Consider the following 24140-nt stretch of genomic DNA (forward strand, 5'->3'; position numbering starts at 1 on the left):
CAAAATCCTTTACTCAATCACATTTGGGGGAAAAATTGCGTTGAAATAGAGAATTAAATCTTAAGTCTACGTAGATCGACAATTTCCATTTTTAAATAAAATCTATATGAATATCTTCAACTTCCTAAAGAAAAAAGAGAGAGAGGAAAATAAACTTTTGAACATGAAATCACTTACATAAACCTCAAGTGTACTAAAGTGTAGAGGAAAAAATCTCAAATGTGGGTGTAACCGCTATACATTTAGGAAACATGCCGCCTTGGAACAGTACCTATAACGAATTCCGTCTGCCACCCAGTGGCCGCTGAAATAAATTGTTTCTTTTGTTGGCCATGGCCCTGTATTTTGATTAAAAAAAAAAAAAAAAAAAAAAAAAAAGACAGAGGTAGATTATGCCATACCAGGAATTTAAAGCCATCAGGACATGTGCCTCGACATATTTTACAATACAATCAGTGTAGTAAATGTTAAATATTTTCCTTTTCGCGAACTCAGAGGTTAACCACGTGGCTCTATGAATAAATAACGTATTCTTTCTGCGTCCCTGCATCTACCTGGGCTCAGATACTGACTGGCACAGAAGATACCGAACTGGCCCGGGATTCCCGAGTCACGTTGTTGGGCATCGAGAGGGTGCAGCAGGACACGCCGACGGTGGCCTCGGGTAGCTCGTCGTCCTCCGTCCACTCGTTGAGCTCGGGGCTGAAGCACTGGATGCACTTCTTGTACTTCTTCTCGCCCTCGTTCCAGCCCCCCACCAGGTAGGCGCGGCCGTGCAGCGCCGAGACGCCCGCGGTGCTCACTCCCACCTGCAGCGGCGCCGCGTAGCTCCACTGGCCGGTCGCGGGGCTGTAGCACTCCACGGTGAGCACGTCCACGCGCTCCCCGCGCGGCCCCAGCTGGCTGCCGCCCATCACGTACACTCTGTCGCTCAGTGTGACCGCGCAGTGCCAGCCCCTGGGTGTGCTCAGGCTCGGCAGCTCCTGCCACGAGTCGCTGGCCGGGTCGTAGGCGCACACAGAGCGCGAGTATGCGTTGGCGATGTAGCCTCCGGTCACCAGCACGCGGCCGTCGGCGACCGCACTGGCGTGGCAGCAGCGTGCCACCTCCAGGGGCGTCTTCGGCTGCCACTGATTGGTGGAGGGCACGTAGCATTCCAGAGAGGCCAGGCTTCCTTCTGCGTTGCGGCCGCCCGCGGCGTACAGGAGCCCGTTGAACACGCTCAGGCTGAAGTGCGTGCGCTTCTGGTTCATGCTGGCCAGGTGTATCCAGGTGTTGAAGCGGGGATCGTATCTGGAAATGACAGAGAAGGTGTAACAGCTTTGTCGGCGGCAGCTGGGGACCCCATGTTACTCCGCAAACCATAGTGGGAAGCCTGACACTACCCCTGCAAGGAGGCGAGGACCTGGTCCAGCTCCTCACCTGGAGGCTGGAGTTTCTCTCTCAGCCAGTAAAAATGTGTGACACTTGCTAAAGACAAAGCAGGCATTGACTACCCCTCGCCCCCGCCTTTCCTCCGTTTATAAGCACTCCCTTTATGGGGCCGCTTGGAGAAGAGCCCACAGAGACTGAGCTTTCAGCGCCCGTTTCCTCTATATTGAAATATCTACATACAGCGGGATTTATGAGATGTGCACATGGGGGATACTGGGCATTTGTGGTGATCAGAGGAGGGCAACGCCATATTAAAGTCAATTCTGCATATCTTCAGATGCCAACCATTCCCAGCTCCCTCTCACTGTTTAAGATACGAATTGACTGATTGGATTTCTCAATTTCTCGCAAACCCCTTATTTCTACACCTCTCTTGGCCATTGCGACAGTAAAGCCCAAGCCACTCAACAAAGTCTTCTCCTGTCTGTTAGACTGAGAACAATGGAACTCATGTCTAAAAGCATCATCAAAGGCTTAACTTTGGATACTTTTCTATTTTCCAGCACTTATTGGTAGAGAAGACTTTTTAGTTTAAGGATAAATATATATATATATTTTCAGTGCTTGGAACTATCCATGTATAAGCACTGAAATCAATACCTCAAAAAGCGACTTGAGTACTAATAGGTGTCTTTTCAGCAGGAGGAAAATAAGCATAGTGAACTGATGCTTTCCTGTTGACATAGTTCAGAAATATTGTAAATACAGAACTCACTCCTTCAGTCTGATGTTCGTCTTTGTCCCATGTAACTTTGTCCCATAGTTAAGATTAAACTTAACTATAGTTACAAATTAAACACTGAAAATCAGTTAATTGTGTTCTTTTCAATGCATACACACATAATGGAATAATAAAGAATATTTTTCATGAAATGCTACACAAATTTTCAGATCTTGCTCATTAGTTATGTTTGACTTCATACTACTACCATGATATAAGCATGATTTTCTGAACATTTCATATAAATGGAAGTTTAATTTTTAATCATAAATATATAAAATAATATGGCATTTGAATTCCATTTTTCTGAAGGATGTGTTTTACTCTTTTACCCTTTTCTATATGTGTCAACAATATTGACACATTTTCTGTTATTCGGTTTTCAAATAAGTATTTCAAAAGAATTAGCTGCCACAGTTTTAGTGATCTCATTCTATTTGCCAATTATGAATTTGACAGTTGTCAGTAGTAGTCACTTAAAATAAATTTTGTTTTATTCTATTCTTTCTTACTACTTAGTGTTAAAAACTAAATTTGTACCTAATTTCTATCAAAAATCAGTATATCGTGAAGAGTACCCAACTAGAAATGAGTAAATGTGAATTGCCGCTTACTGGTGTTATAACTTCTCTGGGTATCAGGTTTCTCATATGTAAAATCAGAATAATTATCTCTTCCCCGCCCACCTCACAGGCTTGCTTCAGGAATCTATAGTGCAAAATATATATGAATGCACTTTATGTAATATAAAGTGCTGAACATACGTAAGGTGGCATTACTATTATTTTTGATTTACTAAGCCAATGGACTAAGCTAATAAGCAAGATTAATTTATTTCTATGTTAGGGCTATTTCCCTATAATATTGAACCATTTCAGTTCCTAATAAAAGATCAAGTACCTGCAGAAATTGCTGACTGCATGCTTGGCTTGATTTCTTGCATCATTCTGGTCTTCACCACCGGCTACATAAAGAAATCCATCCATCACAGCCACACACTGATTAAAACTTTTGGCTGGCATTTCTGTAAGCTTGCTCCACCCATTTTCAGGGTCTCTATACAAAATGTCTCTGCTAAGGGACTTCTCAGTAAGGCCTGGGCGTCCCCCAATGGTGACGAGGACTCGGCAGCCGCCTCGGATTCTTGTTCGCCTAGATTGTAATGTGTTTTGATGATATGGAAGCAAGTGGTAGTTCATAGCATCTACGAGAAGTTTGTGACAATCAGCATCTTGCATCATTCTTGGGACGGATTGAACATAATTGACCAGGTCTTGTGCAGAGATGGTACCAAAGCGAATATTGCTTAAAAGATCTGCAGCGTATTTTACTCTCTTCTGGTCAAATTCTAACCATTTCATTGCAATCTGGAATGCTACTATCTCAGAAGGCAACTGTAAGTCATCATCTATAAGAAGTTCATTAATTTGTTCAAATGTAAGTTTCATAAACTGATCCGATTCTGCAAATTCAAGGAAGTTATCCCGAATAAATTTCTGGGCTGCTGCTTTTGCATTTTTTAGGGAGTATGTTTCAGCAATATTAACAACATACATGCAGTTCTCAACACTCATCTCCCGTATCAGAAAATCACTGCACATCTTTACAAGAGTATGGATCTGAAGATAAACAGCGGCAGAAATAATACTTCCTATTGTATACAAGGAGAGAGTGAGCTTTCCAGTGTAGGCATAAGCAATGACAGTGGCCAGGCCTAGTGGTGAGATATCATTGAGATCCACCCTCTGAGTTGATGGGTCTTTTTTCAGGATGTTGTAAAAATACTCACTGCATGAAGCCATCACTGACTTATGAACGTCAAAGGATTTGGTTTTGGTACCAATGACTAAGTCACATAGGAAGTTCTCCTGCCGCATTTTACTTAAACCTTCCAAGAGGTTGGGGCCATAAGAAGCATCTGTTAGTTCAGAGGAAATGCAGCTAAGGCCATTGCCTCCCTCTAGGAGCCCATTCAAAGCATTCAGTTTGTTTAGGGGGCTATCTTCTACGATTATAGTCATCTCATTGATATCTCCTTTGTTCTTTTTGGCAATCTTCTTTTTGGGTGCCATGTTGGCAAATACACTGTCACAGGCAAGAGCTTGCTAAAAAAAAGGAAAAAAAGGCATAGTTTTATTTTAATTGTGCTTTAGACTTTGAAATACTACACTGAGAAACCTTTTCATAAGATAATAGTTTTCGTGGCATAAAATAGATTAATTTTAAAAAATAGATTTAAAGACATATTAAACTAGATGCACATTTTACAGATAGGTTACTTCAGCATGAAGCATTGAAGACAATTCTAGGAAGATTTATGTTATCAAATGAAATCTCTCCATAACTGTATTGCCAGGTAATTATACAGAAAAAGTGACCATGTTTTCTTTCTTTTTTTTTCTTTCTTTTTTTCTCTTTTCTTTCTTTCTTTTTCTTTTTTCTTTTTTTTTTTTGAGACAGCCTCTCTCTGTTGGCCAGGCTGGAGTGCAGTGGCATGATCTCAGCTCACTGCAACCTCTGCCTCTCAGGTTCAAGCGATTCTCCTGCCTCAGCCTCCCAAGTAGCTGGGACTACAGGTGTGTGCCACCATGCCCAGGTAATTTTTGTATTTTTAGTAGAGATGGGTTTTTCACCATGTTGGCCAGGCTGGTCTCGAACTCCTGGCCTCAGGTGATCTGCCTGCCTCCACCTCCCAAAGTGTTGAGATTACAGATGTGAGCCACTGTACCCAGCCAACATTTTCTGATTGAGCTATACAGTAGAATAGTAGTTAATTATCATTTAAAGGGTTTAGTTTACTCTCATGAAAAAGTGAATTATAAACACTCCGAAGATTTTCCTCAGTAAAATACTAAAATTCAGGAATCCATATGAAATGTAGAAAATATTATCGAAAGATTATTTTATTTGCAGTAGCAATGAAACCTGTTATATTTTAAGAGATATACATACTTAATTTACATACATACTCGAATTTAGTGAGACACGTATGATAAGTACTATCAGATTTTTCCAGAGGATTTAACAGAGAGGGACTCTAGAGTCCTATATGAAGAGATGGATGTCAATTCAGTGAAATTTTAATTGCTACCTCTATATTTTTTCTTTTTGGAAATTAATGAAATGATTTCAGAGTTTAACTGAGGGAGTGAGTATAAAAGAACATCTAGGAATATTGTTTAAAAATAAAGGAATTCTTACCAGATGTAAAAAAATTAGAGGAACTAAAAATTTTGGATAAGGAATAAAAATAAATTCAGTGGAATAAGATAAGAGGTCGAAACCTATAAACTCACCAGAACAAAATAAAGGGTAGAAACCCGTATATGTGTGTATGTGTGTATAGATATATACAGTATATATGTGTGTGCATATTTATATATTTATATAGTGTATGTGTGTGAGTATATATATTAGGATAAATGTGGCGCTTAAAAAATCAATGGGCAAGAACTTGTAATGATAGCATTAGGTCAACTGATTTCCTACTCTATATATTCACTAAAATAACTTCCAGATGAATTAAATATCTAAGTAACATATACACATACACAAACTTACATCAATCAGAACAAGCTAGGGATCTTGTTTTTGTTTTTGTTTTTACATCTTAGGGTAGGGAAGGCCCTTCTCAGCTGACACAAAATCCAGAAGCCATAAAAGGAAAGACTGAAATATTGGAATATAGAAAAATAAAAACATGAAACAAAACTGACTCTTTAAAAAGCAAGCAACAGACTGGGAAAACAAGTATTTTTAACCTTTTGGTTTTTGAGATAGGGTCTCATTCTATCACCCAGGCTAGAGTGCAGTGGTGTGATTTTGGCTTACTGCAGCCTTGACTTCCAGGACTCAAGCAATCCTCCCACCTCAGCCTCCTGAATAGCTAGGGCTACAGGTACATGCCACTATGCCTGCCTATGTTTTTTTGTATTTTTTTTTTTTAAGAGAATGGGTTTCACCATGTTGCCCAGGCTGATCTCAAACTCCTGGGCTCAAGCAATCCACCTGTCTTGGCCTCCCAAAGTGCTAGGATTACAGGCATGAGCCGCGTTGGCCAGCCTAATCTGATGATTTCTTTGGTGCAAATACACTCATCATGGCTGATTTCAAGCTATCAACTGCTTAACAATCAGCTTGCCAAATTTCTGAAAATTCAACAATCAGCTCTTGTGAGCCAGTGTAAGCCAGCTCCAACATAACACTATGGAAAACTTATATCAAAACAGGTTTATGCTAATTATTCAACAATTTTCTCTTTTCGCTAGCAGTAACTCATGTACATCTTTCCATAGCAGTATATGTATAAATCCACCTCATTCCTTAAAATCGGTGCATAGTTACACATAGTAAGGGTGTATCATACATTGTTCAACTATTATCCTGTTGATAAGCATCTACGTATTTAGGTGGTTTACAATTTTTTGTTTTTGTTGTGTGTGTGTATGTGGGAGGGGAGGGGTGGTGTGTGTTTTAAATCCCACTGTAATTTTATCCTGAGGGGTAAAACTCAGCTTTGGCTCTCCTTGAAGGGTTATCAATTTGATGGGTGGTGTATGTGTTAAAGTAATTTTGTAGCCCTTCTATTGTATTTGCTCCTGTTGCTATCCATGCAGAAGAAGAGTAGCAGGTAGGCAGAAAATAGAGATGGTCTATTTCTTTTCCAGGGCTTTTGTTTTCTTCTTTAAGCTCCAGTTATCATATTCACATTTATATTTTCTACAAGACTATAGCACATATATCCTTCATTCTTTTTTTGCAAACAATGCAAAATGTGTCCTTACCTTGTGAAAATAGATTATGAACCCACTATCATTTTAATGCTCAAATGCATTAATTTATGTGTTGAGTGCCTCCTTGTTGGATTTTCTGGGAGAAGCTTTTGAGTATTTGTCAGCAAGCGGTTATCAGATATCCATCTTGGTGTGGGCAGCACAGTGCTGGGAACGATGGAGCAGTACAAGATGTAACTTATATTAGAGAGACAAGACATGGCAAATGTAAAATATTAATAAGGAGCTAGGTAAGCATAGCAGAGTAAATTTGGGGGGAAAAGTCCTGTCTGTGTTCCTGGAAGAACTCCTGTGGCCCATTTTTTTTCATTCATATAGATACAGAATTTGTAAATGCTCATCGTTTAGAGGAAATCCTGAGTCTGAGGAGTAATCTGAGTGCCTCAAACTGAAATCCTAAATATTCTGTTATTCATCATTAAGATGTTGTTTCATAAGTAGCATGTAAGGGTCATATTTAAAATATTAATTACTGATAAAACAGGACATCTACTAACCAGAATGGATTCAGGCCACAGTGCTGGACCTGGGTCCCAGTGACTCCCTAGGGTACACTGTGTAATTCTTCAGTTACTAGATAATAGACCCAGGAGAGGGTGGAAGGGTGGGAGGGACTCAGAGAAGCTCAGGGCAGCAGCTGTTTGGCTATTTCAATTTGTTTGATATACACATAATATTTACAGAGAGATCTTAATATTTTAGCATACTTTCTGATCCACATGGAATTAAATTAGAAATTAATAACAATAAGTTGTCTAGGAAAACCATTTAATTTTCAATATTTGAAAATTAAACAATTTCCTTTTACATTATCCATGAGTCAAAAAAGAAATCACAGGAGAAATTTTGATAATATTTCAAATAGAATGACAATGAAAATATAACATAAATACCAATTTTACTACTTATCTGCCGTGTGACTTTTGATAGATTACCTAGCCTGATAGATTACGTAGCCTCTTACAGTCTCCACTGACTTATTTCTTAAGAGAAGATAATAATAGTGCCTGCCTCTAGGGTTGTCAATGAAAGCCTAATGAGGAAATGTCTGTAACAGCATTTTGCAGAGTACCTGACAAAAAGTGAATGCTCAAAAAATTTGAACCATTTTCATGACAAGCAGTAGCCTATGTTAGTTGTCTTTGGGAATAAAGAAAGGAGCCTGTTTAAGCTTTAGAGTGAAGTGAATCAGAGAAAGCCACCACATCATGGACAAGCAGTCGTGAGGAGCAGGAGGCAATATGGAACAGTCACATAGTGACTCAGAAAAGAAGTGGCAAACAGCAACCAAGGGAAGAGTTCTGGAACATGTAAATATTTCTATGAGATTTTTAAAAAACGCCAGGGAGAGAAAGGGAATACATACAAATACACAACCTGAGAAATAGTTTTTCATTTTGATAGGTCGGGCTAACCCCAAAAGTTCAGAAAACTTGGGGCATTTGGTTATAGGTTAGATGAGCAAAACAACAGAGTACATGGAACAGATTGTGTATCTGGATTTAAGGATTCAAATAAAAAGGACTATTGTGGTGGGGTGGTGTTAGAATGGGAGGTTTTGCAGATAACACAAATCTTATTGGGTCTTGGTAACTGAAGGGTTTTAAAGAGCAGCATGTATAGGAGGGCGAAGGTTATTAGAAGTACAGGAAATGTTTCAAGTTGCAGCAGGGAGGCGTGACTCAGCCTGTCACATGCATTCAGAGATGGCTGAGGTCATGAGGGAGATAGTTGGGCAAGTAATGTTCGGTCAATACATATAGGAAGTTGGATGCCAAGAAGGTTTGAACCTGATAAATTCATATGCAGTCCGGAAGGACTAAGAAATCTCCAGGAAGAGAGAGAGCAACTTGAGGCTAGATGAAATAGTGAAATCAGTAAAAGCTTGCTCTCTCTCCATTTTCTTTCTCTTACTTCCTATTGATGGCTTCTCTTTCCTCCATTGCCTGACCTTCATGCTACTCCTGGTGTTCCCACTGTTGACCCAGCCCTGGCCTGTTCCACTCACGGGAACTTCCATGCCCTTCTTTTTCTTTATATTCTCTTGCCCTTGTCCTATTTCTCTAAGACCCCTCTGGGTAATACATTAGCTAGTCTGACAAATGAATCCAAGCTAACCAGTTAATGGGCAGATCTACTCTTTTTCTCAGATATGCATGGTTTTTGTTTTATAAATAAGTGTCCTTCTATGACTCACATACAAATTTCTATCAGAGTAGCCTTTGTAGAATACATATATTCATATATATGTACTGACTTGCTGAATATACCACATACATTTCAGAAGAATTTGTATTCTGCAGTTGTTGGGTATAATGTTCTATAAATAGAACATTATAATCAGGGCAATTGACAATGTTGTTCAGGTAATCTATAACATTACTGAAAACGTATAGATAGATACACACATGCACACACATATGTATTTATATTTTTTTTTATTAAAAGAAGTCTTTTAGAGCCTGTGAAATCACTTTTTAGAGGTAACTGGCTTACTTAGCTTTCTCCAAAGTGGGGAGAAGGAGAGGCAGTAGACCATTTAAGAAACTTGAAGTCAGGCTGGGTGCCATGGCTCACTCCTGTAATCCCAGCACTTTAGGAGGCCGAGGTGGGTGAATCATCTGAGGCCAGGAGTTCAAGACCAGCCTGGCCAACATGGCGAAACCCTGTCTCTACCAAAAATACAAAAATTAGCTGGACCTGGTGATGCGCGCCTGTAATCCCAGCTACTCGGGAGGCTGAGGCAAGAGAATCACTTGAACCTGGGAGACAACAGAGGTTGTAGTGAGCCAATATTGCACCACTGCACTCTAGCCTGGGCAACAAAGTGAGACTTTGTCTCAAGAAAAGAAACCATTGAAATCAAAGCCTGCAAGCAACTTTCTTGTGGCCAGATTTTCCTATCTATACTCATAAATTCAGTCTTTCTTTAGAGCTACCATGATATCTCATTGCCGGGTCTGTAACTCATAGGTAAGGTTGTCCACCCACCCACCCAAGTGTTCTCACTCTGTGCCATGCTCCTCCAATAAGGACACTGCTGCAGATCCTTCAGAGGAACCAGAGGATCAGGATCATTGCTTTGAAGCTGAGCAAAGCTCTGATGTTGACTTCAGGGCTGCAGAGTTGTTCATTTGTTCCTATGTCCTAACAAATGCTCTGCCTGTGGCCCTGCTCCTGCATCTCCCAAAGCCACTGCTTTTCTCAACTTGAGGAGAACTGTGGTCAACTAATAATTAATAAGCCCCATCTTGTGCTGCAGGCCCTGTTACAGAAAAGACTAGCTCCCTCTTTATGGGGGATCAGAAATCAGAGGCTAAGTTCTCATGGGGCATACAGGAAAGGCTTTAACAAACTCTCCAGGCCCCTCACATTGGAGCCTTTCTGGGTACAGACACAAGGCATGTCACACTGGGTGCAAACAAACACACACCTGCCTAAACACACAGCACACCACTTGATGAACCAGGATTTTTCCACAATCATGTTTAAGTTAAGAGCAAGGGCAATCTTCAAGGAAAGAAGTCATAAAAGGCCAGCAAAGTAATATATTTGCACAGGAAAGGAAAGTGGAACAATTTAATTTACTTCCTTTTACTAATTTGGTCATAGTGCTGGGCTTTGAGGCTGATGATATGGGCTAATAGATGACTGGGAAAAAATTGAGTATTTTTAAAAACATATTATCCAGTAACCAGGTCACATGTGGACATGTAGTCAGAGCAATTCCTACAGGAACTCTCACTGTTTTTTCCTACAATGTTACCAATGTTCACTGTGCACTCCTAGGTCATCATCAATGATGGTCACAATGACAGTCAAAATGTGGCTGTGAGGAAGAGGTGTTACAAAAGTGAGTGACATGTATGTGTTCATATATAGAGTATAACTTACATGCTGAGCAATACATTTTGAAACATTCCATTCTTTTTGATTCAATTAATACTTTAACTTGGCAAAGTTGGATGAGGGTTTTACTTACTCTTTTTTTTTTTTTTTTAAATTTTTAATATCTCTCTCTTTCTTTTCTTTCTAACAGAGTGAATATCTTGTTGTCAGCTGCTCAGGGCGTCCCAAGCTGGGTAGCCAGGGCCCAAGCTTGGTAGCCAGGGCCATCAGCCAGGATATGATTACTATACCCTAGGGAGGGCTTTGACTCGGATTATGGTCTGCATGGCAAGGCATGCATCTTTGCTAAACTGCCCGTGGCTGGGAGAGTGTGAAGGCCGTTTCTCCATTTTTCCTAAACCACAGCAGGCTTGGTTCTCCCTGGCTACCTAAGGGGGGCTCTAACACGTTGCCTTTTGGGATCAAAGGGAGGAAGAACTTTACAAGCTTCTGCCAGGACTGTTGGTGGCTTGCACTTTTCACACTATTCCTACCATAGTAGGAATTCTGGAAGGAGGAGCAGGTTTAGCCACAGCAGCTGAGGTTGTGTAATGGGATGAACAGCTATTTGGAGGCACTGCCAGTCCCTTCCCTTTTTGGGTCAAAGAAAAGACTTTGCACAGGATGCCGAGGGTTGTAGAAGGGTCCCTATGCTACTGGAGTTATCCTTTCATTCTGTGGAGGAAGCCCAGAGAATTCACCTTCCCTTGCTACGGACTCCACAGTCTCTCTCCTTCTGCTCTATCTGCGATCACGCAGAGCAGCCTCTTGACTACCCTGGAAGAGCTGCCCATTAGAAACTGGGCAGAAGGGTAACAGAGAGGCAATTCCACACTCCCCTCCCCATGCCCACTGCAGATCCTGGCTCTTGGGCCATTTCTAGTGCCATGTATTCAACACCTGATAAGCAGCTGGGCAGAATTACGTAAATCATCACATTTTGCATCATCTTTTCTATTTGCCAAATTTAAGTATATTAATTCTTAAATATACATCACCAAGCAGGAATCTGTGTTATGTATTTAATGTAAATTGATAACTCCATTTTCACCTAAAAAACAGCTATATAGCTAGTGTTTATTAATTGAGAGTATACTACGTGCTGGGCCCCTTAAAGTATGTTAAGTACTTTACATAATTTTGGTTTTTAAATTTAAATATTACAGATATCCTAAAAGTTAGGTTATATTATGTTCATTTTACAAATGAAGAAATTAAGAATCAGAAAGAGTAAAAAAAAAAAATTGTCCAAGATCACATAAGTAAGTGTGCAGTGTGTGCTGGGGCAAAAATTCAAACCCATGGAAACCCTGGTCCCCTATATTGTCTTCTTTAAATCCAGGGTAGAATAAAAACTGTAGTAGGTTAAAAGTTAGCTTTTTCTACCATGGGAGGATAGAGACAGTGCAAGGTATAGCTAGTGTTTATAAAATTAAAATTTTGATATGGAGAACATGAAATGGTTCATTCTGGTTCCAAATAATGGAATAAAATAGTTACCTTTTTGAATGTAAAATAAATTTGTTTGGGGACACATCGATCCTGTGGATTTCTTTATCCTATCAAGGGTATTAAGAATGTGAAAATCCAATAGGTTAGGTAAGCCAAATAAATAGGGACAAGGAGGGCTTGCATGACTTTGTTTATCAGATAATCAAGCACTTCCTTTAGAAGTATTAGATTGAATATGAAATTATCATTTTTTTGTTTAAAAGCAAATACTTTCCATTTCATATGGTTCCACTTAGCTGAGGCTGTGCCTAACTTTATCTATAAAGAATACAGACTCTATGCACAAAGTTAACTACAATTCTATTCTCTAAGGCTGGATATAGGACACAAGGACACAGTACGAAAGTTTTTGTTTGGGTTTTGTTGAAAACTTTAATAAATTGACCCTTTTTCTTACCTAGTATTTTGTGTGTTGGAGGGAGAGGAGGTTAGAAATTGAGTTTTTGATCATCATAGAACTGAAAATTGGATTTCGGTGTTCATTCTGCTCTAACCGCTTGATAGACCTATGTCAGAACGTCCAACCTATCAGGATTTCAGTTTAATCATTTGTCAAACAAGGAGATGCATTACTTTTGCTTCTATAATTTTGCAGAGAGTTATGAATACACAGCTGACTTTTGCTGTCAGAATTGTCAAAATCTGTTCCTACATCAAATGTCCCTTTAATATGGCTTTCCATATCTCTAGAATCTACTCATTATCAGATAGGGATGAACCGACTGAGACAAGGTTTCTTTACATGGGATCTATATGTATGTCTGGGTCTGAACAGTTGGATTTAACAAATAAAAATACAAGATGTCAAGTTACATATGAATTTCAGATAAACTATGAATCATATTTTAGTATAGGTACGTCCCAGGCAGTGTTGGGGACATACTTATACTAAAAGTTGATTTGTAGCTTACCTGAAATTTAAATGTAGCTGGATGATCTGACTTGTACCTGGCATTCCTGATCTGGGTTGGGTATCAGGTGAGTCCACGAGTCCTATGGGATAGTCTGAAACATACTGTGTGCATATGTTTATGTGTACTTTCCACACAGAGGGCTCCGCGTTTTCATGAGATCCATAACCCGAAATAGATCCAAAATGACTGGACTGAGAATAATGCTGCCAAGCTATGGCACATAATTGGACCCTTGTCTGTAAGTGGGCAAGTCCATGTGAAAGCATGGCACTTAAATTCTTCCTGGCCCCAACTGATCCCAGAAGAAGGCCCCCAGAACTGGTTACAGAAAAGAGTTGTTACTTCATATTTGAGAACATTTTCCTTCCCACTGCCCTGCACCCGTGCTTCCTGGGAGAGCGTCCACAACAGGGCAAGCTGAAAAGCCATGTGTGCTAAAGTGTCACTGTCACTCTCATGCCAGTATGAACTGGGATCCCAGAATGTCTTTTTGCCAAAGGGGCGAATCAGCTGCTCCTGCTCCCTGTCCTGGCCACATTCCTATCACTGCATCTGTCGGGGCTCATCAGCCCTACCTCCAGGAATAGCAACCCTCCTGGCTTCTGTCGCTTGCCATTTTAAGTCCAGCTTCGGGGTGACGGGGGTGGGGGGTGGTTTCCACTTTACCATGACACTTCCAACATGATTTTAAATATAAAATATATGTCAGCATAATGACATGTGCACATTTAAGACAAATACCTATTTTTTAGCCAAACAACAATTTTTTTTTTTCCAGAAAGGATATTTCCATTTTGTCAATAGGTTATATTTCTGGGAATTCAGAGTTGTCCGATATCTGTGCTACAGATTTAGTTAAAACTGGTAACATTTTATGCAAACTGATCAGTACCAAATGTTAAAATGATTCTTGATAAAAATAAAGATAGAATTCTAAACTTTGTGAACAAAGCCTAAGAATTTTCTCTCCTTCTCCTTCTCTATAAAGTAGTGAAAGAAAAATATATCTTAAGCTTTAGAGATTTAGAATTTTTGTTAGAAATTACAGGTGGTTTTACGTTTATAGCGCATCGCTGTCATGCATTTCTGTTACTGTGACATTCTCCTAACACACTACATTTCTCAGATTTCAAAAAAATGTTTTCTGTCTCCCAACTTCAGATTAGGGACATGAACCACCTGACCCAGCTGTAGACTCCCTTCAGTGAAATAGCTCTACAACCACAAACACTCAGCCCACCGTCTCCCACCCACACATCCACACACACCCCAGGATCTAGAAGGCAGGAATTGGAGACTCTGGTCCCAGCTCCTTACCCTCCTTGGGTGAAGTGGCAGGTCAACTGGAGATGATGAAGTTTTAGCAGGAGACTCCTCTTGGGAAGGGATCTGTGGAGACAGAGAGAGGGAGAAGGAAAATCCAGTGGGGAGCCACCAGCAGCCACCTGACAAGACCCGACTGCAGCAATTTTTAGAGTGACCCTTTGCCGTCCCACTGGATAAGGCAGGCCGAGCCTGCGCTTTGGCCGGGAGCACAGCAGCGAGCGCCCTCCTCGCGGTCTTTGGCCTTCAACTCTCCGGGCCAGCCGGGGGCAGGGGGCGGGGCTCCGGTTGGTGGAGAGGGATTGGGTTTCTTGACCTGACCGGCTGTTCAAAAATAAAAAAAAAAAAAAGAAGGAAAGAAAGAAAGAAAGTCAAGAGCTCAATCAACCTGTGTGAGAGGAAAGAAAATTAACTCGATGGGTGTTTAATTGTTGGAAGCAGGGATTCTAGTAGAGTAAGGAGAAGGGAAGGCTGTGGATTAAAAATTAGTTTTTGGAAAGGTAATTAGCCTGGTCACCTACGGTCTTTTGAGAAGAGAGTAGTTATAAATAGCCTGTTCTTTATAAGAGGAGCACTTATCTATCAGACATGGTACTTTCTACAGCACCTCACATGTGGTTCTAACATTATTAGGTTCATTTTATAGTTTAATAACGTGAGGTTTATGGCCAGCGATTTTCCCGTGATCACAGAGAGGTCTGAGATTAACACACACTCTGGTACACATGCAGGTTGGGAAATACCTACCTTGGCAACACTTCATGAGAAAAAAAAAAAATTTAAGGATTGTAATTGACTAAAAACTTTTAATGGGCACCAAGAGTGTGAAATGGTTGCTTAAAAAGTTAGCATGATATTAAGCTACAATAATAGAAAAATAGTTCATGGAAAATAAATGTTCTAATTATTCTTCATTAGTCAGACGATGTGTTAAGCATCGCTTTGCCATCTTGGCACTCTGAGAACTTACTCTTCATCCTACAGAAGATAACTGGAACAAAAAAACTTCAGCGGCGGTGCATGTTGGAAACATCTGAAGAGAAGTATGACAAAGAGAGGAATTTTAAGATAGGTGAGACTCCTGAGAGCAAGTGTTGTGGGGGCTGTTGTACAGCAAGGGGATTCAATCAAAATTTCTGTAGCCTAAAATGTCAAAATTTGTAATGTGCAGTAATTCTGGGGAAATACCTTAAAATAAAGAAGAGTGCAGATAACAGCTGGGTTCTAATGATGACAATGTCAGCCTTGTAAAAGAGCCAGTTCTCTATAATTAGAAGGGTGGAAGTAAAAGAAGTTGCAGGACTGGTGTGACATTGAAGGGACTCTGTCTATGGTTGGGGGCTTCACTGCGTCATCTCTGATATCTTTCCGACTCTAAGCCTCTTTGATTCTACATGTACCAGTCTCCAGTTCACCTGAGACTCTCATTTCACTGGATAGCATCTGTCTATTCACTACTTCTGTTGGAATTCCCACCAAGTTTTTAGTAGGAAAAACTATTTTGATTTTTTAAAAAATTCTTTGCTTCCACCCATAGATCTCCAGCACAGAATGCGCTGGGAGTAAATCAAAGAAGTTTATATTATGGTTTGCTTCTAAGCAATTCTACTTGGTCCCACCTCCTTGACTCAGGTAAAGGGTCAGAATATTCCATCTTTTTTTTTTTTTTTTTTTTAGAGACAGGGTCTCACTATGTTGTCCAAGCTGGTCTCAAATTCCTGGTGTCAAGTGATCTTTCTGCCTTGGCCTTCAATCTTGTTTTATTATAATAAAAGTCAGCCTTATATCAGTATTTATGATAATGATGATATAATGATAGAAAGGGCCTTCAAGAAGATGTTGGTACCAATATTATCATCTTCAAGGGTTCAGGACTATTAATTCCAGTTTTGCCAGAACATCACTGAGATGCTCCTTTCAATAGAATATAGTTTAATGTTAAGATACGAACACAAGTGGAAGAATACAAGGCAAAAGATGGAAAATCTAAGACACTTTAACACATCATTTTCAGAGTAGCTACTCTCTGTAACCATTCAACTACTGCTATGGTAGATACACTGGAGACACAGCTTGGAACAGTAGGTTATAGTGAAAACTAAGAAATTTTGTCTTCATCTTTAAAGTAATGAGCCTACCAATTGGAGCATATTTAATAAAAAAGAGGGCCATGATGAGATTGGCATTTTAGAATGAACATTCTATAATTTGGGGATGTAACCTTAATGGAATTTAGATTGAGCCATTATTTGTTTCTATTGCTACTACCTGTCTCTCTTCCACCAACCTCCCAATACCCTCTGCCATACAGCCAGCTCAAATGTAAGCTCCATGAAGGCAGGGCTTTTTAGCTGTCCTAACAGCAGACTTTCTCTTTTGCTGGCTTTGATAAAACCCAGTGCCAGGTTGGAGATGCCCAAGCAAGAAGCAGCCAGCTAGAAACTAAAGCCTTCAGTTCAACATCCCAAAAGATGATGACAATCATCTTTTAGTGAACCTGGAAGTCAGTCCTTCCCCAGTAAGCCTTCAGTTGAGGCCCCAGCCCTGTCTAACACCTTGATTGAAGCCTTGTGAGAGAGCCTAGAGCAGAGGACCTAGGGAAGCTCTGCCTCCATCCCTGATCCAAAGAATCAGTGAGCTTATAAATGCATGTTGTTTTAAGCTGCTAAGTTATACAGCACTAGGTGACTAATATGGTATGCTTCTATTTGCCTTTTACTAGTTTAATTCTTGCAGCATCTTTGCCAGATAAAATTCCTGTTTTATATATAAGAAAACTAAGGCTGTTTTAACTTGTTTCAGATCACATGGCTGGTAAGGGATGGAGTCAGAATTTGGACCCAAGTTGTCAGGCTCCCAAGTGTGCTCTCTTGATTACTTGACTTTACACGAAAGCAGTGGCTGGGTCTGATTTGTTCACAGTTGTCCCATTCTCCAACATAGTGTATGGCACATAGTAGATTCTCAATAATGGTTAATTAATTTCTTAATCTAGAACATTGCTAACTGAATGATGAATAGATTTATTTTGTTCATGCAAGATAATTTTATAAGCATTTTCAAAAAGTATAATTGTGCCTGTTTGGTCTCAGAGGTTTCTTCTTGTTTTGTGGTATGGCTTCTTCAGGGCCACATACTAATTGACTGAAATTTACAGGTGCATTTCAGTGTGTAGAGTAGTGTAATATAAACATGATGCAAGCCGCATATGTAATTTTAAATGATCTAGGGGTTACTTTTAAGAAGTAAAAAGAGGCTGGGCGCAGTGGCTCACGCCTGTAATCCCAGCACTTTGGGAGGCCGAGGCAGGCAGATCATGAGGTCAGGAGTTTGAGACCAGCCTGAGCAACATGGTGAAACCCCGTCTCTACTACAAATACAAAAATTAGCCAGGTGCCGTGGTGCGTGCCTGTAATCCCAGCTACTCAGGAGGCTGAGGCAGGAGAATTGCTTGAACTTGGGAGGTGGAGGTTGCAGCAAGCCAAGATGACACCACTGCACCCCAGCCTGGGCAACAGAGTGAGGCTCCATCTCAAAAAAAAAAGAAGTAAAAAGAAACAGGTGACATTTATTTTAGTAAAACATTTTATTGAAGTCAATATATCTATATTACTATTTTAATATGTAATTAATATAAAAATTAGTAATGGGATATTTTACATTCAGAATAAATACTACAGCTGCAAAATTTGGTCTGGTTTTTACATTTTTTAGTATATTTCAAAGATGGAAAATCTAAAACACTTTAAAAAATCATTTTCAGAGTAGCTACTCTCTGTAGCCATTCAACTAGTGCTATGGTAGATAGACTGGAAACACAGCATGGAACAGTAGGTTATAGTGAATATTAAGAAATTTTGTCTTCATCTTTAAAGAAGTAACCTGGATATTCCCTATTACAAGCACTCAGTAGCCATACCTGGCTAATATTGGAGAGTGCAGGTGTATGGACAGTGCATGTGCATGAATGGTGTAGTTGTATAAACAGTGCATTGTGTGAATGGTGCAGGCGTATAGACAGTGCATGTTTTGAATGGCGCAGGTGTGTGGACAGTGCATGTGTGTGAATGGTATAGGTGTACAGACAGTGCATGTGTGTGAATGGTGCAGTTGTATGAGCAGTGTATGTATGTGAATGGTGCAGGTGTATAGACTGTGCATGTTTTGAGTGGTGCAGGTGTATAGATAGTGCTTTTGTGTGAATGGTGCAGGTGTATGGACATTGTAGGTGTGTGAACAGCACAGGTACATGGACAGTGTCAGTGTATGAATGGTGCAGGTGTATGAACAGTGCAGGTGTGTGGACAGTGTGTGTGTGTGTGAATAGTGCAGGTGTATGGTTAGTATAGGTGTATGAATGGTGCAGGTGTATGAACAGTGCAGGGCAGGTATGTGAATGGTGCAGGTGTAATGCTTGGACGGAAGAGTCAACCTTTGGGAATCTATGGAATATCCATTCCCCTTGTGACCGCTCTCTCTGTTATAATTCCAGGATACATCAGAAATAGCTCAAAATAAAAACTGAATTTTAGGGACAGAAGTTGTCTGAAAGTTGCTCTTAAATCATAGCTAGAGGCCGGGCGCGGTGGCTCACGCCTGTAATCCCAGCACTTTGGGAGGCCGAGGCGGGCGGATCACAAGGTCAGGAGATCGAGACCACGGTGAAACCCCGTCTCTACTAAAAATACAAAAAATTAGCCGGGCGCGGTTGTGGGCGCCTGTAGTCCCAGCTACTCGGGAGGCTGAGGCAGGAGAATGGCGTGAACCCGGGAGGCGGAGCTTGCAGTGAGCCGAGATCGCGCCACTGCACTCCAGCCTGGGCGACAGAGCGAGACTCCGTCTCAAAAAAAAAAAAAAAAAAAAAAAAAAAAAAAAAAAAAAAAATCATAGCTAGAACATAAATGACTTATCACTTTGGATACCTGAGAAAGCTTTCATTAATTTTGGGCATGGACCTTCATGTTTTTAAAACTGGGGTTAATGAAATAGGCAATTTCATTTCAGGCAAAAGAAAGGAAAGGTTAAGAGAACAAAATTGCCCAAGATTTGGGTTATTAGAAGGTGAGACTTGAGAAGGTGACCTTTTAGCAATGACTATATTAGGTTTTTGGTTGTACAGAGTAATTGAGGAGCCAGAAAGGCCAGGAGCCAAATAGGCAGTGGAAAGGTGAAGCAGACAGATTTTACTTCCAGCTGCCCCACATCTGAACCTCTTTCCTATGGTGGTGCATTTTCCCACTGTGTGAGGTCAGGTAGAAAGAGTCTGTCTTTCACCATAGAAGCCAAAAACCAGATGCTTCATTTGTCAGGCTCCTGTGCAGCTATGGCAAGAAGGGGCACAAGACATAGGCTTGACCTATCAGATGCCTGCGTCCAGCCTAGAAATGAGGAGCTAGTGATGCAAAGAAGCAGGCGGAGAGGACGCTGTTTTGGCAGTGGGGGTTGCACGGACTGAGCAGTATCAGCAGCACTGGTTTGTAGGAACAGCACTGGCAGTAGGGCAGTGGTGGCATCCCTGGGTCGAGAGCAGGAGGCTTTAGGACATGAAGCTGTGACATGGAGGCAGCTGTGGTGTCTGGAGCTGTTGGCCTTGACCCTGGCTACAGAGTTTTCTCTTTCTTTTGCTCCCTCCCTTTTTCTGGCCTGGTTCTCTGATCATACAGCGGAGGTTCTATGAGCTGCCCAGCGCCCTTTCAAAGGATTCTTTCCTCCTCAGTTGCTCAGTTGGCTAGCTCCGGAGCTCAGCTGCTCTGCATAATAAATCGCAGGGGACCTGAGGAAGAGAAGCTGAGAGCAGACAGCCTGGAAAACAGGGAAGCATGGAGTTGGTAGGAGTCTTGTGGGAGACAGGGGCTGACCTACATCACAGGAAGCTGTAGTGTGTGAGAAAACAAGGAATTACTGATGGTTGTGTGGTTGAAGGGCCTGCCACCACAAAGGTGCCTAATGATTCATTTTCAACTGTTTGCATTTTGTTGCAACAAGTGCTCTCCATAGCACAAAAGTTTCAGTAAAGTCTGCTATACATAAATGCCTGGGCGGTGTGTTGAGTGGAATCAATGAAAAGTCACCGCAGTCGGCACAGAGCAGACGTGAGGGGAGAGCTGTGGCTGGGCCGTGAGGGGGAGTGCAGCAGAGCAGTAACTTGGAGTCAGTGGTGACAGACATGAGCCTACAACCTGGGAAATTCTCTGAAATCCTGGCAAGGGCACAGAGGTCCCCCATGGCTGTGACTTAGAAAGGTCAAGCCAATTTTATGGGAGACCTCAGCTGACATCTGGGTTACACCAGTGTTAATTTATCCGTCTTCACTAAGAACAGCTGGCTCAGGGATTGGTCACACGGGACAACAAGTGCCATTTCTCATCTTTTATGTGGCAGAAGTAATCTTTGTCTGAAAAACGAACATTAGTGACTCCCCAAACAAGTGGGAGGAAAGTCTGTATTCCAAGAATTTTCTGATAATAGAAACAAAACATCGCTTTTTTTTTTTTTTTTGAGATGGAGTTTCACTCTTGTTGCCCAGACTAGAGTACAGTGGCATGATCTCAGCTCACTGCAACCTCCACCTCCTGGGTTCAAGTGATTCTCCTTCCTCAGCCTCCCAAGTAGCTGGGATTACAGGCACCTGCTACCAGGTCCAGCTAATTTTTTTGAATTTTTAGTAGAGACGGGGTTTCACCATGTTTGCCAGGCTGGTCTTGAACTCCTGACCTCAGGTAATCGACCCACCTTGGCCTCCCAAAGTGTTGTGATTACAGGCGTGAGCCACTGCATCTGGCCAAAATGTTGCCTTTTTAAGGAGAAACAGAGAAATATGTTTTATTATTTCAAACACATGAGTTTTAAATGAGAAGCAATGGCTAAGATAACTCCAGCAACAAGTCAATGTGTTCAAAAGTCTGATCAAATTTTTACTTTGGAAAAATAAACATGGGGCCAATCAATGAAATAAAAACTTTAATGGAAACTGCGCTAATTTGGGAATTCATACAGCCTATCCCAATAGTATCTAGAAGTGCTAGTTGTACTTGGTCTGTGCTCAATATAGTTAAGAGGTTCTTGACGTAAGTGGGCACTTGCAAACCACATGCTCTGTTGTGACATTTTGGAGGCAGCAGCACCATTCTAGTGTAAAGGCACACTTGCAAAGGAGAAAACATATTTATTGCAAGGATTAACACATTATGGGCATAGTTTTCAAAACATAGAAAACATGTTTTTTTTTTTTTAAATCTGCATATGAATGCTGAACTCTCATTTGCTGTAGCACCATCGAAGAGTCAACCCTTAGGCCAGGCGCAGTGACTCACGCCTGTAATCCCAACACTTTGGGAGGCTGAGGCAGGTGGATCACGAGGTCAGGAGATCAAGACCATCTTGCCTAACATGGTGAAACCCTGTCTCTACTAAAAATACAAAAAATTAGCTGGGCATGGTGGCGCATTCCTGTAGTCCCAGCTACTTGGGAGGCTGAGGCAGGAGAATCACTTGAACCCGGGAGGCAGAGGTTGCAGTAAGCCAAGATCGTGCCACTGCACTCCAGCCTGGGTGACAGAGAGAGACTCCATCTCAAAAAAAAAAAAAAAAAAAAAAAAAAAGTCAACTCTTTTAGGATGTAGGAGCCTATTATTCAGAAAACCTGCTTTCCTGGCATAGCGCTTATCTTAATAAAAGTTAGAGACTGGCTCGTGTGGCCACATTAAGTTAAAATGATTTAACTTTTCCTTTTTAACAAGTTTTGAATGGCTTACCTATTCTACCAATTGCCTTCTTCTTGTGTCTCCTTCCCTGACCTGCCTGGGTCTCCCCGACCCCTGCCCATCTCCCAGCCTGTGAAGTGCCTTCTTTTTGTTTCTGTAATGTCATGTGTATACCTGTCTCTCCTGGCACTTACTACATTTTAACAATTTGTTTGTCTCCTTCCTGGTCTTCATTTTTTTAATCTCTCTATCCCCAGCATGGTGCCTGAACACCTGGGCAATGCTCCAGAAAGCCTGTCACTCTAGTGATGAGTCATTTGCTTGCACTAATGACCCTCTAACTCTGGAATTAAACAAGATTGAAGTAAGATTAAACAAGACCCCAAAGATCACCCACACTTTGGTTGCACTGTCAAATTTTCTTAAAAAGGTGATTAAAGGACTAAAAAGTCCCTTCCACTCTCTGCCCTAATGAAGAGATGGCCCTATCCAGTGCTTGCCTGCCACTCTGTCCCATTTCACCCACTTAGCTACAGTCTGACCTTTGACTCTATTAAAATATTTCTGCTTGCTTCACTCTGATCAAGAGCTACATGATTATGGAAGATTTATAGAAGCTGAGAAGTGATATGCAATCCCTTTTAAGTAAAACCTTAGTAATCATTTTTTATTCCTGTTCTTTTTTTTAAGACCCAAAATCATAAAATCTTGAAACCATATTGGCTTGTGTTTATGCATGTTGAGATCAATTACATGTTGTCTTAAGATAGTTTTAAATTGCAAGAGTTATTTCTGAACAGAAGACTATATTAAAATTACATTCTGAAAGCTTGATGGCAGTCTGTGAGTACTTTCAGGTAACATAGTGACTCCTTACTACCTGGAAAACAGCTGGAAAGAACACAATATGCCTCTGTTCTCTGTTAAAAAAAATGCCTCTGAGCTGCTAAAATAGATGTTATAAGTTATAATATCTATTATTCTGAAATCCATGCTTTCTCTACATAGGTGTCCCTTCATATCCTCACTCAACGCGTTTTAACTCTGTTTTGTTTTTTTTTTTTTTTTTCACATGTTCCAATTGAGCTGGTTCCTAAGCAGGCAAGGAGATAGGCACAGCAAGAGGTGACCAGGTAACCAGAATGGAAGAAAGCTAGTGAAAACTAAGCAGAGGAATTCTGACATCTTGTCCGTCTCAGATTATTTAGGGTAGGGCTACCCATTTCTAAACACATGAGGACTCCTAACTATTGCCCTGTGGGCTCAGTTTGGCCTACATGAGTATTTCGTTTGTCTTTTACAGTGTTGTTTTCTATTTTATTGAGCTGACATTCAAAATTAAGTAAGTTTTCCATTGACATATGAATTTTAGGCCTTTCGTGAATCATCACACTATCTAGTAATGCTAGGCTTGTTCATCTCATGGGAATGACAGCTGAAGCTGAGTGGTGACTGCTCCCTTTAGATAGGGCAGTTGTCCTTTCTCTTCACAGTTTCCATCACCCACCCACAGTTTGCACTGCACCAAGGCTCTGGGTGATTTTACTCCTTCTTGCCTGGTCATGAAGGCAACTGAGTTTGCTATGAAGGGCTTCCCATCAGGGCACATTTTCTAATTGTCATACAATTTTGAAATTAGAAGCACCTTTATAAAAGTGACTTCCTTGGGTAGGAGACTGGACTAGAATATCCTCAGCAAGCAGTCACCTAACCACTTCTGGTTTTGCAATGACAGGGAATTCTCTGCTCCACCAAGAAGGTCTTCTTGCCTTTTTTTTTCTTTCTAGAATTAATAACTGGTATTTATGTAAAATCAGTGTCTCCTAAAGTATGTTCTTAGAACCGTTTGTTC

General features: G+C 40.8%; 1 protein-coding gene across 5 annotated transcripts; it reads right to left on the reverse strand.

The window, feature by feature from the left end:
- Nucleotides 1-354: 354 nt before the first annotated feature.
- On the reverse strand, nucleotides 355-14819 carry KLHL31 (kelch like family member 31). Of its 5 annotated transcripts, none has more exons than XM_050786263.1 (4): nucleotides 14580-14819; nucleotides 6940-7095; nucleotides 3056-4260; nucleotides 355-1293 (listed from the first exon to the last, which is right to left on the reverse strand). In XM_050786263.1, the coding sequence occupies exons 3-4, from the start codon at nucleotides 4225-4227 to the stop codon at nucleotides 561-563; spliced, it is 1905 nt and encodes a 634-aa protein (XP_050642220.1). In that variant the 5' UTR covers nucleotides 4228-4260; nucleotides 6940-7095; nucleotides 14580-14819; the 3' UTR covers nucleotides 355-560. The 5 variants fall into 5 exon arrangements, with proteins under 5 accessions (XP_050642220.1, XP_050642219.1, XP_050642218.1 ...); XM_050786262.1 differs by having other exon boundaries at nucleotides 6940-7125; XM_050786261.1 differs by lacking the exon at nucleotides 6940-7095.
- Nucleotides 14820-24140: the final 9321 nt, after the last annotated feature.

This window comes from Macaca thibetana, chromosome 4, assembly GCF_024542745.1.
Source record: "Macaca thibetana thibetana isolate TM-01 chromosome 4, ASM2454274v1, whole genome shotgun sequence".
Lineage (NCBI taxonomy): Eukaryota > Metazoa > Chordata > Mammalia > Primates > Cercopithecidae > Macaca > Macaca thibetana.

What these genes read in the sequence shown, in the direction of transcription:
- KLHL31 (XM_050786261.1), bottom strand. Translation starts at nt 4,227, where the DNA reads ATGGCACCCAAAAAGAAGATTGCCAAAAAGAACAAAGGAGATATCAAT. An exon ending in GCAGTCAGCAATTTCTGCAG is followed by an intron (nt 1,294 to 3,055) that starts GTACTTGATCTT and finishes TGTCATTTCCAG; the next exon opens with ATACGATCCCCGCTTCAACA.